At 41.6% G+C, this 17,581-nt stretch overlaps 1 protein-coding gene and 1 long non-coding RNA gene across 5 annotated transcripts in view; both read right to left on the bottom strand.

Moving 5' to 3' along the window:
* COMMD1 (copper metabolism domain containing 1) overlaps nucleotides 1–16,971 on the bottom strand; it is a 200,196-nt gene extending 183,225 nt beyond the window's left edge. Inside the window, exon 1 of one of the 4 annotated variants that reach the window (XM_073897657.1) lies at nucleotides 16,752–16,971. In XM_073897657.1, the coding sequence (XP_073753758.1) occupies nucleotides 16,752–16,928 (177 nt within the window). In that variant the 5' untranslated portion in view covers nucleotides 16,929–16,971. The remainder of the gene's footprint in view (nucleotides 1–16,751) is intronic. The other 3 variants (XM_073897658.1, XM_025868709.2, XM_073897659.1) reach the window with 3 other exon arrangements.
* On the bottom strand, nucleotides 505–7,169 carry LOC141373611 (uncharacterized). The gene is made up of 3 exons (XR_012379811.1): nucleotides 5,701–7,169; nucleotides 5,050–5,120; nucleotides 505–1,113 (listed from the first exon to the last, which is right to left on the bottom strand). It is a non-coding gene; the product is annotated as an uncharacterized lncRNA (long non-coding RNA).
* Nucleotides 16,972–17,581: the final 610 nt, after the last annotated feature.

Here is a 17,581-nt window from a genome sequence, read left to right on the forward strand (position 1 = left end):
CGAGCGTTTCTATCTCTGGCACCCAACCCCGTGTAGAGTCTCCAAACCCAGCAGATCCCTGCGGTGCGCTCCCGCGCCGCTCCTCCTGGGGGAGGGAGGGGAGTCTCCCCGGCTCTGCCGCTTGTTGGGTCCCTGCTGGAGGAGCAGTGGCCCAACTGGGCCGTGGATCACAGTTTATGGTAACCCCGAGCTGAGAGCCCGAGCCTCGGCTCTGTCCCTGCAGCCGGCTTCCCCGCTCTGATAACTGGGAGCTCTGCCGCACTCAGGCACCCCCGGTCTTTCTGTGACCCCGAGGGTCCTGAGACCACACTGTCCCACAAGGGTTACACCCCCCACTTAGCCACTGGAGCGACGTCCCTCAGGGGAGCCGGCTTCTAAAAGTTCCGATTTTGTGCTCCGCGGCTCTATCACTTGCCAGAAGCGGCTGACGGAGGCCCCCTACCCCGCCGTCTATCCTCCCGAATATCGCCTCGGATTCACTTCTCCGCACGTCCTACCTTCCAGTAAGTGGTCGCTTCTCTGTTCAGAAAGTTGTTGCTACTCTGCTCTTCAATCTCCTGTTGAGTTCATAGGTGTTCAGAATGGTTTGATCCCTATTCAGCTGAATTCCTGAGACCAGGCAAAATCTAGGTCTCCTACTCCTCTGCCATCTTGCTCCGCCCCCTGTCTATTCCCATCTTAACCTTCTCCTACATAGGTAATACACAGTGTTTGGCTAGATGCCTGTAACGGGTCTTTTAAAGTAATTCTAATTAATAGCACCTCTGGAACACTCCACATTTATTTTAATTAAATTCAAGTTCCCTAAAATTCTTTTTTTTTTTAAGATTTTATTTATTTGACAGAGACATAGCAAGAGAGGGAACACAAACAGGGGGCGTGGGAGAGGGAGAAGCAGGCTGCGGGGCTCGATCCCAGGACCCTGGGATCATGACCTGAGCCTAAGGCAGACGCTTAACCGACTGAGCCACCCAGGCACCCCTTATTCAGACTTCAAAAAGAAGGAAATTTTGGAGTGGCTGGCTGGCTCAATCAGTAGAAGAGGCAACTCTTGATCTCATCGTTGTAAGTTTGAGCCCCACACTGGGTGTAGAGATTACTCAAAAAAAAAAACTAAAAAAAAAAAAAAAAGAATAATATCTTAAAAAAAAAAAAGGGAGGAAATGTTGGGGCACCCGGCTGGCTCAATCGGTAATGCATGTGACTCTTAATCTCGGGGTTTTTTGGGTTTTTTTAAAAAATTTTATTTATTTATTTATGAGAGACAGAGAGAGAGAGAGAGAGAGAGAGAGAGAGGGAGGGAGGCAGAGGGAGAAGCAGGCTCCCCAAGGGGCAGGGAGCCTGATGCGGGACTCGATCCCAGGACCCTGGGATCATGACCTGAGCCGAAGGCAGATGCTTAACGACTGAGCCACCCAGGCGCCCCTTAATCTCGGGGTTTTAAGTTCGAGCCCCACAATAGGTGGTAGAGATAACTTAAAAATAAAATCTTTAAAAGAAAAAAAAAAGAAGGAAATTTTGCAAATATGCAACATCATGAATGAACCTTGAGGACAATATGCTAAATGAAATAAGCCAGTCACAGAAAGACTAACACTGCATGATTCCCCTTATATAAGGCATCTAAAATAGACAAATTCATGGAATCCCAGTATGGACTGGTGGTAGCAGAGGTTGGGGAGAGGGGAAAATGGTGAATCACTGATCAGCAGGCATAAAGTTTCAATTAAGCAAGATGAATAAGCTCTGGAGATCTGCTGTACAACACTGCAAATATAGTCAGCAATACTTTACTTACTGCACTGACTGGACTGGACTTAGGTCTTATCACAATAAAGTAAAATTAAAAAACGAATTAAAACAGTTCTCGGGATGCCTGGGTGGCTCAGTCGTTAAGCGTCTACCTTCGGCTCGGGTCATGATCCCAGAGTCCTGGGATCAAGTCCCACATCGGGCTCCCTACTCTGTGGGAAGCCTGCTTCTCCCTCTCCCATTCCCCTGCTTGTGTTCCCTCTCTCGCTGTGTCTTTCTCTGTCAAATAAATAAATAAAATATTTTTAAAAAACAAATAAATAAAATAAAATAGTTCTCTATTTTGGGGTGACTGGGTGGCTCTTGAAATCTGCTCCCTCTGCCCCTCCCCTGCTCAGGCCTTCTCACTCTCTCTCTCTAAAAATAGATAAATAAATTTTTTTTTTAAATAAAGTTCTCTACTCAATACAAGATACCTAATGAGAAAATAATGGTGGCTAAATTTTAAGGATAAAAAGTAGTATCCTCTATTCATAATAAAGCAAAAACTGTAAACTTTTCAATTCCCCATCAACAGTAGAATGGATAAGCATATTGCAATATATTAAAACACTGATATACTCAACAGGGGTCAGCACAATTTTTCTATAAAAGGCCACACAGTACTTATTTTAGGTTTTGCCAGCCATCTAGTCTCTGATGCAACTACTTAACTCTGCCCTTGTAGAGCAGAAGCAACCATATACTTTATTAATAGACACTGAAATTTGAATTTCACGTAAGTTTCATAGGTCTCAAGAAATTCTTTTAACTAGAAATGTAAAAGAACAGTTCATTGGCTGTACACAAATAGGCATGGGCCATGGAGCACCTGGGTGGCTCACTCGGTTAAGCATCTGACTTGATATCCACTCAGCTCATGATCACAGGATTGTGAGATTGAACCCCATTTCAGGCTCCATGCTGGGCGTGGAGCCTGCTCAAGGTTCTCTCTCCCTCCCTCTCCCTCTGCCCCTCCCCCCACCTCTCTCTCACCCTCTCAAAACAAACAGACAAACAAATAGGCAGGAGCCAGATTTAGCCTGTGGGTCATAGTTTGCTTACCCCTGTTCCACAACAATACCAATCATCTACACTATATGCAATAATGCTGAATCTCATAAGCATATGTGTCTTGAGCAAAAGAAGACAGAAACAAAAGAGTATATACTCTAACACTATATTTATATAAAGTTCACAAACAGGGGCACCTGGGTGGCTCAGTCGTTAAGCGTCTGCCTTCAGCTCAGGTCATGATCCCGGGGTCCTGAGATCCAGCCCCACATTGGGCTCCCTGCTCAGCTGATATTCTGCTTCTCCCTCTCCCACTCCCCCCTGCTTGTGTTCCCTCTCTCGCTGTGTCTCTGTCAAATAAATAAATAAAATCTTAAAAAAATAAAAAATAAAAATAAAAAAATAAAGTTCACAAACAGGTGAAACTAAATGTGGTATTAGAAGTAAGTAAAGTGGAATGAGGCACCTAGGTAGTAGAGTTGCTTGAGCCTTCAACTCTTGGTTTTGGCTCAGGTCATGATCTTAGGGTCCTGGGATTGAGTCCCACATTGGGCTCCCTGCTCAGCAGGGAGTCTGCTTCTTCCTCTGCCCCTTCTCCCTGCTTGTGCTATCTCAAATAAATAAATCTTAAAAAAAAAAACAAGGATACCCCTGCCTTCCTTGAATGATACATCTAGGAGATAGGAAAATTTTCTATTTGGTTCACTGATATTTCCAGTGCCAGGCATAAGATTTGGCAGGTAGGTGCTCAATAAATGTTCATTTTAAAAAATGAACACATTTTAAACAAATGATAAATGATTTCATTACTTCTCAAGTAACATACCCTCAGGATAAACATAATGGAAATTTAAGGATTTCATAAATGGTAGCTTTGTTTAGAAATAGGTCTGTAGAAAATTGTGCAAGAAAGCTATACCATGATCAGATATCATGACAAAGAATAATACACAGAATACCTTTCAGAGATAATTCCACACTGGCATACAAAAACATTAAAAGTTTATCATATATAAAGTACACATAATACAACCCACACCAAAATTTCTTCAGTTTATTATAATACGGCTTTTTTAAAAAACGAATTAGTTGAAACAAATAATGAAGTCAAAATTTACAAAAAATTACATTCTAAAAAAAAATGACATTCTAACTTAACACAAAGCCAAAATGAAGGTATTTTATTATGGACAAAAAAAATGATTTTTCATGTTTCTGTAATTTAAAATAAGGACCCATTTCATGAGAACACATCATTGATACTTTTTTTTTAAGATTTTATTCATTTATTTGAGAGAGAGAACGAGAGATAGAGAGCACAAGAGGGAAGAGGGTCAGAGGGAGAAGCAGACTCCCTGCTGAGCAGGGAGCTGGATGTGGGACTCGATCCGGGGACTCCAGGATCACGACCTGAGCTGAAGGCAGTCGCTTAACCAACTGAGCCACCCAGGCACCCAGGCACCCATCATTGATACTTTTCTTATGGCATTTACCATGTAATATAGGACTCTTTGACTGTGATAGTCACCTTTGTGTACAGAGCCAGGTATAGCGCAATTATGGGCTCAGTAAATATTTGATAGATAAATCAAATAGAAATTCTCTTTAGGGGTGCCTGGCTGGCTCAGATCATGATCCCAGGGTGCTGGGATCAAGCCCTGCATTGGGTTCCCTGCTCAGTGGGGAGTTTGCTTATCCCTCTTCCGCTGAGCCCTCCCCTGCTTATACTCCCTGTCTCACTCATTCTCTCAAATAAATAAATAAAATCTTCTAAAAAAATTTTCTCTTTAAAATCTCTCTACCCAAAAACTCTTCCAAACCAAGTCAAGTCTGCAGACCCAAAACACTTTGAGAAGAGAACTAAAAATGGATCTTCAATTAATATTGGGGGGGGGGTTAAGGCTGTTTTTTTTCTAATTTAAGTAAATTTAAAAATGTGGGACTCGAACTCACAACCCCATGATGAAGAGTTGTGTGCTCCTCCAACTGAGCCAGCCAAACTTTTAGAACACCTCATACTGGTCATTTGATTTCTCTCTTTTTTTTTTTTAAAGTAGGCTCCATGCCCAAAGTCGGGCTTGAACTCACGACCCCGAGATCAAGAGTCGCATGCTCTACTGACTGAGCCAGCCAGGTGCCCCTTATACAGGTCATCTGAGCCCATTCAAATAAACTCCAGCTGGTAATCTGCAATTGCTACTTTATCATGTGATGTCCAGTGACATAAAAAAAGTAACATCTTACCAAACAATTGTTTGCCAATCCTTCAGAGAAGTAGAAATGTATCTCACGAGTTATCATCTAAATTCTCAAAACTGTTCAATGAAATTAGTAAAATTTAGTTATACAAAAACCAGAGAACTATAGCAAAAGGAATCTGATTATAGAGCTTTACATTTCCCAGAAAATGGCGTTTCTAAATTCAAAATATAAAACCAACTATTTAGATTTCTTTTTGGATAAGAAATTCTTATTGTTGAGTAGCCAACTTTGTTTTCTGAACTAGAAAATTGAAACGAACATTTTAAACATTACCTTGCGTCCAGCAGTGTGTGAGCAAGCCAATATTCTACTGCCACCTAGTGTAGAAAAGCAGAACTACTACTGCTTATAGTTAAGACAATAATGAAGACAGAAGGCAAATGAATCCTGAAAGTATGTCAGAATAAATCAATGTTTTCAGTCTCTTCTATTCATGTCTCCTAATCTACACATTTCAAGACCAGATATTTTGCATTCTTTTTTATAATCAAGTTAATTTCTCATTACTTAATATTTACCATCTGAAATGTATAAGGGTGAAGTTCATTCTTAACACTGGTCAAAAAGATATTGCTTTACATTTTTCATTATAAAGAAAGACCAATAATATATTTATATTAAAAAGTATCTTACACAGGGCGCCTGGGTGGCTCAGTCGTTAAGCGTCTGCCTTCGGCTCAGGTCATGATCCCAGAGTCCTGGGATCGAGTCCCACATCAGGCTCCCTGCTCAGCGGGAAGCCTGCTTCTCCCTCTCCCAGTCCTCCTGCTTGTGTTCCTGCTCTCACTATCTCTCTCTCTGTCAAATAAATAAAATCTTTAAAAAAATAAAATAATATAATATAAACAAATAATAAAAAACCAAAAACATACACCACAGTTTGCAAAACATTAAAGTATTAGAATATTAAAAAGGTTACATAGGGTATCCCTCTGAGAGAATTTAACATCTTCTACTTACATCATACCCCAAAACATCTCAGCAATACAATGTTCATTAAAAGCCTCCAAAAAAAGTTTTCACAAGTGCTGAGTACAAGTATACCAAATTCCTAACACTGAAAAATAGCACACAAAAATCACTCAAGATAAATTTTTTTTAAAAAAGCCAACTACAGAAAATTATGTACTCTATGCCCCCACCTCCTGTTTTTTTTTTTAAGATTTTATTTATTTATTTATTTGAGAAAGAGAGAGAGGGCATGAGAAGCGGGGAGGGTCAGAGGGAGAGGCAGGCTTCCCGCTGAGCAGGAAGCCGGACATGGGACTCGATCCCGGGACTCCAGGATCATGACCTGAGCCAAAGGCAGTCGCTTAACCAAATGAGCCACCCAGGCGCCCCCCACCTCCTGTTTTAAGAAAGAAAGGAGAGACTGTTGGTGATGGGGTTCAGGGCATGCTACCCCAAAATACAGCATCTTGGCATATGGATTCTTGGAAACTGAAGTAGTTGGAGAAAAGGCAGAGCAGGAAGGTCACTCTGACCTTTTCCCCCCACCCCTTTCCCCTGAAATAGGTCATAAAACCCACTTATGAGAGATGCCTCCAGAAGAAAGGAGCATCTTCATCTTCAAAGAGAGACACCAAGAAGAACCCTACAAACAGGCCTTGCTAAGTTTTCCCCAGTTTACTACAATTAACTCTTCATCAAACCCAGAATAAAATACTCAGGTCTGTTTCTTTGGGTCTTCATTTCCTTATGAAAGCTCCTGTATCATGCAAAACTTATATGAAATAAATTTGTATGCTTTTCTCCCGTTAATCTTTGTCAGTTTAATTTTCAGACATGGCCAGAGACCCTATGAGGATCAAGGAAAAACCTTTTCCTCCCTTACATTGACTAAACATAGTATATTGTCCATGTCAAAAGAAAATTCCTGGAAATTAAAAACATGACCAAGTGAAAATGCAATTAAAATACTAGAAGGTAAAGTTGAGGAAATCTATCAAAAAGAACAAAAACAAAGAAATGGAAAATAGAGAAAATAAAAGAAAAACTAAGGATTCAATCTAGAAGGTCTAACATTTGAAATCATAGTGCTAGAAAGAGACTAGAGGGAAAAAAATCATCAAAGTAAGAATACAACTTTCCCCAAAACTAAAGGTCATGAGTCTCCAGATTCAAAGGGTCCACAGTGGCCCAAATAATAAAATAAAAGAAAACCGCACACCAAGGATACTCAAGGTATTAATAAAGGATAGAAAGAAAATCCTAAAAGCTTACAGAGAAAAAGGTCACATTGAATGAAACAAGGGCTTCAAAACTGTAAGTCAATATCACAACCTAGAAATATATTCTCAACCAAACTACCAATTAAGTGTGAACTAGAATAAAGATATTTTTTTAAGACTTAAAAAGAAAAAAGTGACCTCACATATCCTTTCTTAAGGAGCTACTTGAAAACATGCTTCGGGCTCTGAGAAGAGACACCAAAAGTAGGCTGAGACCAGCAAGAAGATGGAGCTACTCTAAGTGTACATCTTGGACTGTTCAGGTGATGCTCTAATAGCCAATCTGGCCCTAAAGACCATGTCAAGAAACATTTTTAAAATAAGGTCCCAAAGCAGTCAAATCCTCATCCAGGAAAGACATTATCGTGACTGTAGTCAACCATACTCATGAGAAACCCCTACGTTGGGACCAGCAGTAGACAACTAAAGGAAGGAAAATTACTTTTGTGCTATCTCTGTCCTTTCTTTTCAGTTCATTGTACCTAATAAGTCGGCCTTTCCCTGCTTCTCTTTCTTTGTTCATGTTGTAGAGTGAGCTAGGAACCACTTTAAACTGCCTATAATCTACATGGATTGGCACCTTCTGGCTGCCTTTTCTTTTTTTTTTTTTAAGATTTTATTTATTTATTTGAGAGAGAGAGAATAAGAGAGAGCACATGAGAGGGGGGAGGGTCAGAGGGAGAAGCAGACTCCCTGCCGAGCCGGGAGCCCGATGCGGGACTCAATCCAGTGACTCCAGGATCATGACCTGAGCCGAAGGCAGTCGCTTAACCAACTGAGCCACCCAGGCGTCCCTGGCTGCCTTTTCAAAAGCTAACCATGGACTTAATGTCTATATTCTTCAGAAACTATAAATTCCACAAGGGCAGGGACTATAGTTATGTTTACTGCTGCATCCCAAGCACAGGGCATGGCATGTATTAAGATGCTTAAAAATATTTGTGGTATAAATAAATGCACAAAAACATTAATACTGGTTATGTCAGCACATGGTATTATGTGTTTTTATACATCTCACATTTCTAAACTTTCTTTAATGAGGCTAAATAATGCTTATTATAAAAATTAATAAGGGAGTAGCTCAATATTTGTAAAACAAAAAAATTAAATCCAGCATTCTTCAGATGATATACCTGAATTACAAGACATACAAAACCCATATTAACACAGGTCCTTTCTTTCCAGTCAATCTAATTCTCAAACAAATTACAAATTTTCATGGCTTCAAGAAGAGAAACAGAACCAGGTGTTAAAAATAAAAATATCTGGGGGGCACCTGCGTGGGTCAGTTGGGTAAGCATCCGACTTTTTTTTTTAAGATTTTATTTATTCATGAGAGAGAGAGAGGCAGAGGGAGAAGCAGGCTCCCCGCGGAGCAGGACCCTGGGATCATGACCTGAGCCGAAGGCAGACGCTTAACCAACTGAACCAGCCAGGCACCCCACATCCCACTCTTGATTTCGGCTCAGTCATGATCTCAAGGTCATGAGATCAAGCCCTCTGTGAGGCTCCATGCTCAGTGCAGAGACTGCTTAGGATATTCTCTCTCCCTCTCCCTCTGCCCCACCCCCCTGCTCACGCACTCCTGCTCTTTCTTTCTCTCTAAAATAAATAAATAAAATCTTTAAAATAGAAATATTTTATCTTATTTATTTTAACTATCTTTCCTTTAAGTTAGTTAATTTATTTACTTAACTTACTTACTTATTTATTTATTTTTAGTAATCGCTACACCCAACACGGGGGCTCGAACTCATGACCCCAAGACCAGGAGTCATGCTATTCCAACTGAGCCTGTCAAGTACCCCTTAGAGATTTTATTTTTTTAAGTAATCTCTACACCCAACATGGGGCTCAAACTTACAAACCTGGGATCAAAAGTCACATGCTTTACCAAATGAGCCACCAGGCACCCCTTAAGTCTTTTTTTTTTTTAAGACTTATTTATTCTTGGGGGGGCAGGGGCAGAGGGAGAGGGAGACAGAGAATCTGAAGCAGACTCCCCACTGAGTTTGGAGCCCAACAGGGGGCACAATCCCATGGCCCTGAGATCATGACCTGAGCTGAAACCAAGAGTTGGATGTTCAACCAACTGAGCCACCCAGGCACCCCTAAACATTATGTTATTGATAAGTTATTTTCTTATGTAAGTTTAAACCAGTTTTCATGTTGATAGTTTTTACTTGATTCTCAGGCTCACAACATTATATTGTATATTACCTTATATTATGTTAATAAATACATAAACTTCACATACTCTGAATATGAAAAAAAATCCAAATTCTATGTCTTATGAAGAACATACACTTAGTACCACAGAAACATTAAAGCTCATTTCTTATTTACCACAGATCTCATGGACCTAAAGAATAAGAAGCAAAATTTCTCAGAAGTATAAAATACCAAATAATCCCTATTTCCAGCTTTCAGATTTTTATCAAGTAACTTCTAAACATAATTTATATATTATATTGTTTCCAAATATTAAACCTGAGTTTAAAAACACATGTTTGAGACAGGAGTTAGCACATTTTTTTTTCTGTAAAGGTTCAGACAGAAAATGTTTTAGGTTTTGGGGCGCCTGGGTGGCTCAGTCAGTTAAGCCTCTGCCTTCAGCTCAGGTAATGATCTGAGGGTCCTGGGATCGAGCCCCACATCAGGCTCCCTGCTCAGCAGGGAGCCAGCTTCTCCCTCTCCCTCTGGCCTGTGGCTCCCCCTGCTTGTTCTCTCTCTCTCTCTCTCTCCCTCTGTCAAATACAGAAAATCTTAGGAAAGGAAAGGAAGGGGAGGGGAAAGAGGCAGGGAAGGGAAAGGGAAGAAAAGGTTAGGTTTTAGGTTTTGTTTTGTATGCTCCACCCCCAGGGTGGAGATCAACACAGGGCTTGAACTCATGACCCTGAGATCAAGACCGGAACAGATACCCATAGTAGGATGCTTAACCAACTGAGCCAACCAGATGCCACTGAAAAATATTTTAGGTTTTTAAGGCCACAAGACCTCTGTCACAACCATTCAACTCTGTCATAGTAATAATGAAAACTGCTACAGACAAAAAGTAAATGAATAAGCATCTGACCATGCTCCATTAAAACTTTATTTATAAAAATGGCAGTAGGGGGCGTCTGGCTGGCTTGGTTTGTGGAGCATGTGACTCTTGATCTGGGGTTGTGGGTTTGAGCCCTACACTGGGTACAGAGGTTATTTAAAAATAAAATCTTTTTTTAAAAACTTAAAAATTAGGGGCACCTGGGTGGCTCAGTCGTTAAGCGTCTGCCTTTGGCTCAGGTCATGATCCCGAGGTCCTGGGATCAAGCCCTGCATCGGGCTCCCCGCTCAGAGGGAGGCCTGCTTCTCCCACTCTCACTCCCCCTGTTTGTGTTTGTGTTCCCTCTCTTGCTGTGTCTCTCTCTGTCAAATAAATAAATAAAATCTTTAAAAAAAAAAAAAAAAAAGACCTGAGCTCAGATGCTTAACCACCCAGGCGCCCCTCTCATGCTTATCTTTTAATGGAAATCTCCATATTTAAGCACTATCCACTCATTTACTTACTCTACAGATTTTTACTACTACATGCTAGAAACAGCATTAGAAGTTAGGAATAAAAAAGGAAAAAAATAATAAAGTCCTGCCCTCTTAATGCTTACATTCCAATAGTGAAATTTAAGAAACAAAACAAACAAGTGAAGGGGGAAAAAAAGAGAGAGAGAGAGAAACCAAGAAACAGACTCTTAACTATAGAGAACAAACTGATGGGGGGGGTAAAATAGGTAATGGGGACGAAGGAGTACAATTGTTGTGATGAGCACTGGGTGATGTATGGAATTGTTGAATCACTATATTGCACACCTGAAACTAATATGTAACACTGCATGTTAACTATACTGGAATTAAAATAAGGGGGGGTGCCTGGGTGGCTCTGTCAGTTAAGCGTCTGCATTCAGCTCAGGTCATGATCCCAGGGTCCTGGGATCGAGCCCCACATCAGGCTCCCTGCTCAGCAGGGGAGTCTGTTTCTCCCTCTCTCTCTCTCTCTCCACCCCTCCCCCTGATTGTGCGTATGCTCTCTCTAATAAATAAAATAAAAACAATAAAAAAATTTTAATACGAAATTTCAGTGAGGGAACATAAAATTATCACCAAAAGAGGGGAGTACTGAATACAGAACATAAATATACAAAAGGTGATCTAACTTCAGTTAAGTAAGATCTTTCTCTAGAATTCCAGTAAACTAGAATAAGGAGCATCCCTTGCAAGGTTAACAGCAGAGGCAAGAAATAGAGAATATGCAAATGCATATCTAGAAAAAGTTGAAATTATAAATATAAACCAAAAAAGATAGGTTAAGATGGCAGAGTATTTATATACGACGTCATCTCCCTAACTAAACACACCACTCTCAATTCATTGGTTCACTGCTCCTCAGGAGCTACCAAAAATAAAACTAGAGCAAATGAATGGCCAGCTTCATGTATCTACAAACAGATGAAAGGTTTGCTTTTTTGTGAGCAAAAGGTAAAGCTAGAGAGGATCAATGTCCCAGCCAAGTAGGGAAGGAAAACTTCCACGTGGAAAAGAGAGACTAGTACAAATGCCGCAATCAGTACATTACATCTGGGCACACAATGTGAAGGTTAGAGGGAAAGACTGCAGCTCCGGATGTCTGAAACACAGCCTATGAACGAATGCAGGCAGTTGGCAGTAAGAAGCCTAACATGTATATCCTGCTGCCTCTAGGGAGTTATACATCCTTTCCTCCCGGCCCTGTTGTCCTCTCACTTTCACTCTCTTCACAGAACTTGATTCTCTACAGATGACTGAAAAGTGTGGCCACCAAATGAGATGAGGTACTAGTCCACTTTCATCCTTGGTTTGTTTCCCGTTGCTCAGACTCCTGCATTTTGTTTTAGTATTTTCCTCTCCGCTCTTCTAGCCTGCATGTTGAATTCAAGATAGCTGAGACTCCACAAAGACAAAAAAAAATGTTTTGACTTCTGCTGTTATCTACACGTAAAATGTACACCCTGCCCACCTTATACTCATTAGGACAGCTAGTATCAAAACAAAACAAAGCAAACAAAACCAGAAAATATCAAGTGTTGGCAAGGGTATAAAGAAATCAGAACTGTTATGCACTGTGGTGGAAATGTAAAATGGTATAGCCACTGGGGAAAACAGTTGGCAGTTCCTCAAAAAATTACAAATAGAATTACCATATGACCCAGCAATTCCACCTCTGGTATACCCCAAAGAATTGAAAGCAGGGGGGCGCCTGGATGGCTCAGTCAGTTAAGCGGCTGCCGTCGGCTCGGGTCATGATCCTGGGGTCCTGGGATCGAGCTCCACGTCTGGCTCCCTGCTCAGCAGAGAGCCTGCTTCTCCCTCTCCCTCTGCCTGCCACTCTGCCTACTTGTGCTCTCTATCTCTCTGCCAAATAAATAAAATCTAAAAAAAAAAAAAAAGAATCGAAAGCAGGGTCTCAAAGATATCTGCACCCCTGTGTTCACAGCAACATCATTCACAATAGCTAAGACATGGAAGCAACCCAAGTGTCCAATGACATGAATGGATAAAGCAAGTGTGGTATATACACACAATGGAATATTATTCAGCCTTTAAAAGGAAGGAAATTCTGACATATGCAACATGAACCTTGATGACATTATGCTAAGCAAAGTAAGTCAGCCAAAAAAAAAAAGGCAAATACTGTATGATTCCACTTAGATGAGATACTCAAGAGTAGTCAAAATCATAGAAACAGTAGAATGGTGGTTGTCAGAGGCTTGGTGGGGGAGGTTGTCATGGGGAGTTATTGTTTAATGGGTATAGAATTCCAGTTTTACAAGATGAAAAGAGTTATAGATATGGATGGTGGTAATGGATGCACAACATTATAAGTGTATTTAATACCACTGAACTGTATACTTTAAAATGGTTACAATTGGGCGCCTGGGTGGCTCAGATGGTTAAGCGTCTGCCTTCGGCTTAGGTCATGATCCCAGGGTCTTGGGATCAATTCCCGCATCGGGCTCCCTGCTCCTTGGGGGCCTGCTTCTCCCCCTGCCTCTCTCTGTCTCTCTCTCTCTCATGAATAAATAAATAAAATCTTTAAAAAATAAAATAAAATGGTTACAATTTTTTTTTAATTTATTCATTTATTTTAGAGAGAGAGAGAGCGTGCGCAAGGGGAAAGGGGCTGAGGGAGAGGTGGAGAGTCCCAAGCTGACTTCCCACTGAGTGGGAAGCCTGACGTGAGGCTTGATCCCACAACCCTGATATCGTGATCCAAGCTGAAACCAAGAGATGGATACTAACAGACTGTGCTACCCAGACGCCCCCAGTGATAAATTTTATGTTATTAAGTATTTTAGCACAATAAAAAAAAAAAAGTATGCCCTGTTCAAGAGCAGGAATTATGGTTAGCAGAAATAAAGAAATAAAAGGCTGCTTCATGGGGAGGAGGGTGGGAGGGATGGGGTGGCTGGGTGATGGACATTGGGGAGGGTATGTCCTATGGTGAGCGCTGTGAATTGTGTAAGACTGATGAATAGCAGACCTGTACCCCTGAAAAAAATAATACATTATATGTTAACTACATTTTTTTTTAAAGGGTTGCTTCATTTGTTTCTTGACCCCTCCACCAATACATATTGGGTACCACCATGCCATGGTTAAATTGAACTATTTACCATTTCCTGAACCTACTCCATTGGACTATTTACCATTTTCCTACCTCACTACTGCTATTTTCTTAACCTAGAATGCCCTATATGTCTGCCCCTCTTTTCTGCCTAATATATTCTACACTTTCTTCAAGGGCAGCAAAAATGGCATTTCCAAGAACCTGCCCAAAAGAGCTAAGCCTCTTTCTGTCCACAGTAGCTTACTCAGACCTCTATTTCCAAATACTACAACATCCTTGTATCATGATTGCTTGTGTGTTCTCTTTTACTGCAGAAGGACATACTCAAAGCCTTTTGTGTAAAAATCTTGTTTGCTTTTTATGTTTTCTTAAAAATTAGAGATATTTATACCTCAGTGTTGCTTAAAAGGGAAATGAAGATTGGAACTTGATGTCATCCAGAACCCATAGTTTCAGCCCTAAGTCAAACAATCAAAGGCTTTTTCCCTTGGTATCTAAATTGGCTATACAGAGGCTGTGCTGCAAAGCACAGGCAAATCTTCTGTTCTACTCCCAACACCAAGTGAGCCATGCCAGCTCTTCAACCCAGAATTACTCAGAAAACTGAAGTATTCCATCCTCAGGCAGAAGACTGAAAGCAGAAAGAGCAATACTTGGATATTACTCAGCAATATATTTAAAAGTAAGTGAGAGAATTTCCAGGCAATGTCTTCTCTGGGTAGCCTGAAATTTTTACCTCGTTACCAAACAAAATAATCATATTGTCCCTCTAGAGAGCAGTAGTCCCCAATGTTTGGAGTTCCTAAGACACTGCCTACACACGTGCTGTTCTTACTTCTTGGCCTGCAGTCCCTCATCTTCATCCCCCCATAGGCTTAGCAAACACCTCAAAAACCCACGTAAGAAGTCAAATTCTCTAGGAAACCTTTTCTGACCACTCTTTGGAGAATAAGATTTGATAGAAACAAAAGGCATAGGGGCGCCTGGGTGGCTCAGTCGTTAAGCGTCTCCCTTCAGCTCATGAGGGTCATGGTCCCAGGGTCCTGGGATCAAGCCCCGCATCGGGCTCCCTGCTCTGCGGGAAGCCTGCTTCTCCCTCTCCCATTCCCCCTGCTTGTGTTCCCTCTCTCGCTGTGTCTCTCTCTGTCAAATAAATAAATAAAATCTTTAAAATAAAAGAAAAAAAAAGAAACAAAAGGCATTCATTAGTGTTTATGGTATCAATTAAAATTAGAATGGGGTGCCTGACTGGCTTAGTCGGTAGAGCACACAATTCTTGATCTTGGGGCTGTGAGTTCAAGCCCCACATTTGATGTAGAGATTACTTTAAAATCTTTAAAATAAAATAATATTACTCAGAATGTCTAGGATCCCACCTGAGATAATACCTCTAATATTTCCATGAGACAGTCCATTTACTTTTTGTGAAATAATTGTTTTGCCTTTTTTTTTTCCTGGATTCAAATCCTATAAGCAAAAGCAGTTTAAAAAAAGAAAAAAACTGCCTCTTAAAGCCTAAGCAGTTTTGGGGGCCTAGATGGCTCAGATAGTTGAGCGTCTGCCTTCTGCTCTGGTCATGATTCCAGGTTCCTGGGATCGAGCCCCGTATCCGGCTCCCTGCTCGCTGGGGGGCCTGCTTCTCCCCCTTCCTCTGTTTCTCCCCCGGCTCATATTCTCTCTCTCTCTGTATCTCTTGTGTCTCAAATGAATAAATTAAAAAATCATGATCCCAGAGTCCTGGGATCGAGCCCCACATCAGGCTCTCTACTCAGCAGGGGAGTCTGTTTTGAAACAAATAGCAGATGCAAAAAAGAAATGAAATTTCAACACTGCCTTTGTAATCAGTGTAATTTTGGACTAACTAGACTCACCCTGAGCCTGTTTCCTATTCTTTAAAATGGGTGTCCACCTAGTACAGTTCCTAACACACAGAAGGCCCACAAAAATCGAAAATCATTTTTATAGTCTATCTCTAGAGTATACTTCGGCACCAGATTCATTCCTATGACTAGCTCTCAGTCTGAAACAGTGTTGTTCAACAGCCGCAGGTAACTACTGGTCACTTGAAATCTGGCTAGTACAAAACAGCATGTGCTTTAAGTGTAAAATACACATAATATTTCAAAGACTTGGTGAAAAAAATAATATAAAATACCTTATTAACACTTTGTATATCGATTACATGAAAAGAGATACTTCGGATACACTGGGTTAAATTAAATAAATTAATTTCCTCTGCTTTTTAACTTTCTTAATGTGGCTTTTAGAAAATTTTAAATTATATGTTTAGCTCTCATTACATTTCTACTGGACAGGCTGACTTATACTTTGACTTCAAGCTAGTAAATGCGCTCTCTTACCCATACCGTGCACTACTTGACAGAGGTTCACTCCGGGGAATTCACGCGCTATCCCAGCATGCAATGGCTCACTTTAACAGTCCCCACTTCCACAACCCGGGAAAGCTAGATTTAACAGCTCTTTAATTTTAATTTTAATCTGGAGCGCACAGATCCGCCGAAGCAACTCGAAATTGCTGCCCACACAACAATAGAGAAAAAGTTGAGAAAAAAACCAGAGTCCTCTCCGGTCCGTGTCTGCTGCGGGGCTGGAGGCTTGAGCAGAAAGGGGTCACCCTTAAGAAAGTGAGAGGAGGCGACGGAGCGAGCGCCCCGGATCTGAAGGAGTATAATGTAGAGCCCACGGAGTGGAGGGGTAAGGAGGAAAGCCTTCTCAGCTTCTGGGGGGCCCAATCTGAGGGCGGAGGGGAAGGGGTTGGGCTCCGCGGCCGCAGCTGCCGGGAGGACCAGTACCTTAAGAATCCCCCTCATCTTCGCCAGAAAGGGGCGGAACTCCTCGAGTGACACCTCCGGATAGAGCTGGCTCCGCAGCAGCTCCTCCGTGATGCCCTGGTGCCCATGGAAAGCTTCCTGGGCCAGGCCGCTCAGCAGCCCGCTCAGAGCTTTGGAGCCCTCAAGCTCACCCGCCATGGTCAGCGGCAGCCCCGCCCCCCAACAGCTGGGCTCGGCCCCCGCTACGGCACCCGGGATGGGCCTAAATGGCTTGGGCAAAGGCGCGCGGGACAAATGGCAGCCAAGTTCCACCAGAGGTCGGTATTGGCAGCTACCAGTTTTGCTCCGCAAAACCCATCCTCAGATTGCCCCCAGAGAGCTATCCATTCAGTTCCAGAAGAATCACTTTATTTAACGCTGATTCCCTTCATCACTCCAGGCCCTGCTGAAAGGAAAGATCACTTGGTGGAGATGACTTGAGATGGGGAACTATCCTATGAAGGTGGCAGTTTAACTTCGGAATGGCTGCATCTCATTCCAGGCCTTGCCAATCCCCTAACTGAATAGGATCTATCACTTATATCGATCTACTTACTACTCATATCTAATCTCTGCCTAATCATTACCTGTCCACCTTTTGTCCCATAAAATTTAACTATCCCCTGATAACGTAGTGTGTTTGCTAGGATTGTTACTTGCCTTTTTACATTAATGTGTCTTTCTGGCTAGCTCGGTGTGGCTCTGATCCAATGCTCCTTTCTATAACAAAGATTTTGCTAACACTTTCTTTACAATCTTACAATCCTGAAATGAAATGCATAGGTTATATAATTTTCTACCCATATGATTTC

The sequence above is a fragment of the Callorhinus ursinus genome, unplaced genomic scaffold, assembly GCF_003265705.2.
Source record: "Callorhinus ursinus isolate GAN/ISIS: 27379988/994484 unplaced genomic scaffold, GSC_fseal_2.0 scaffold10, whole genome shotgun sequence".
Lineage (NCBI taxonomy): Eukaryota > Metazoa > Chordata > Mammalia > Carnivora > Otariidae > Callorhinus > Callorhinus ursinus.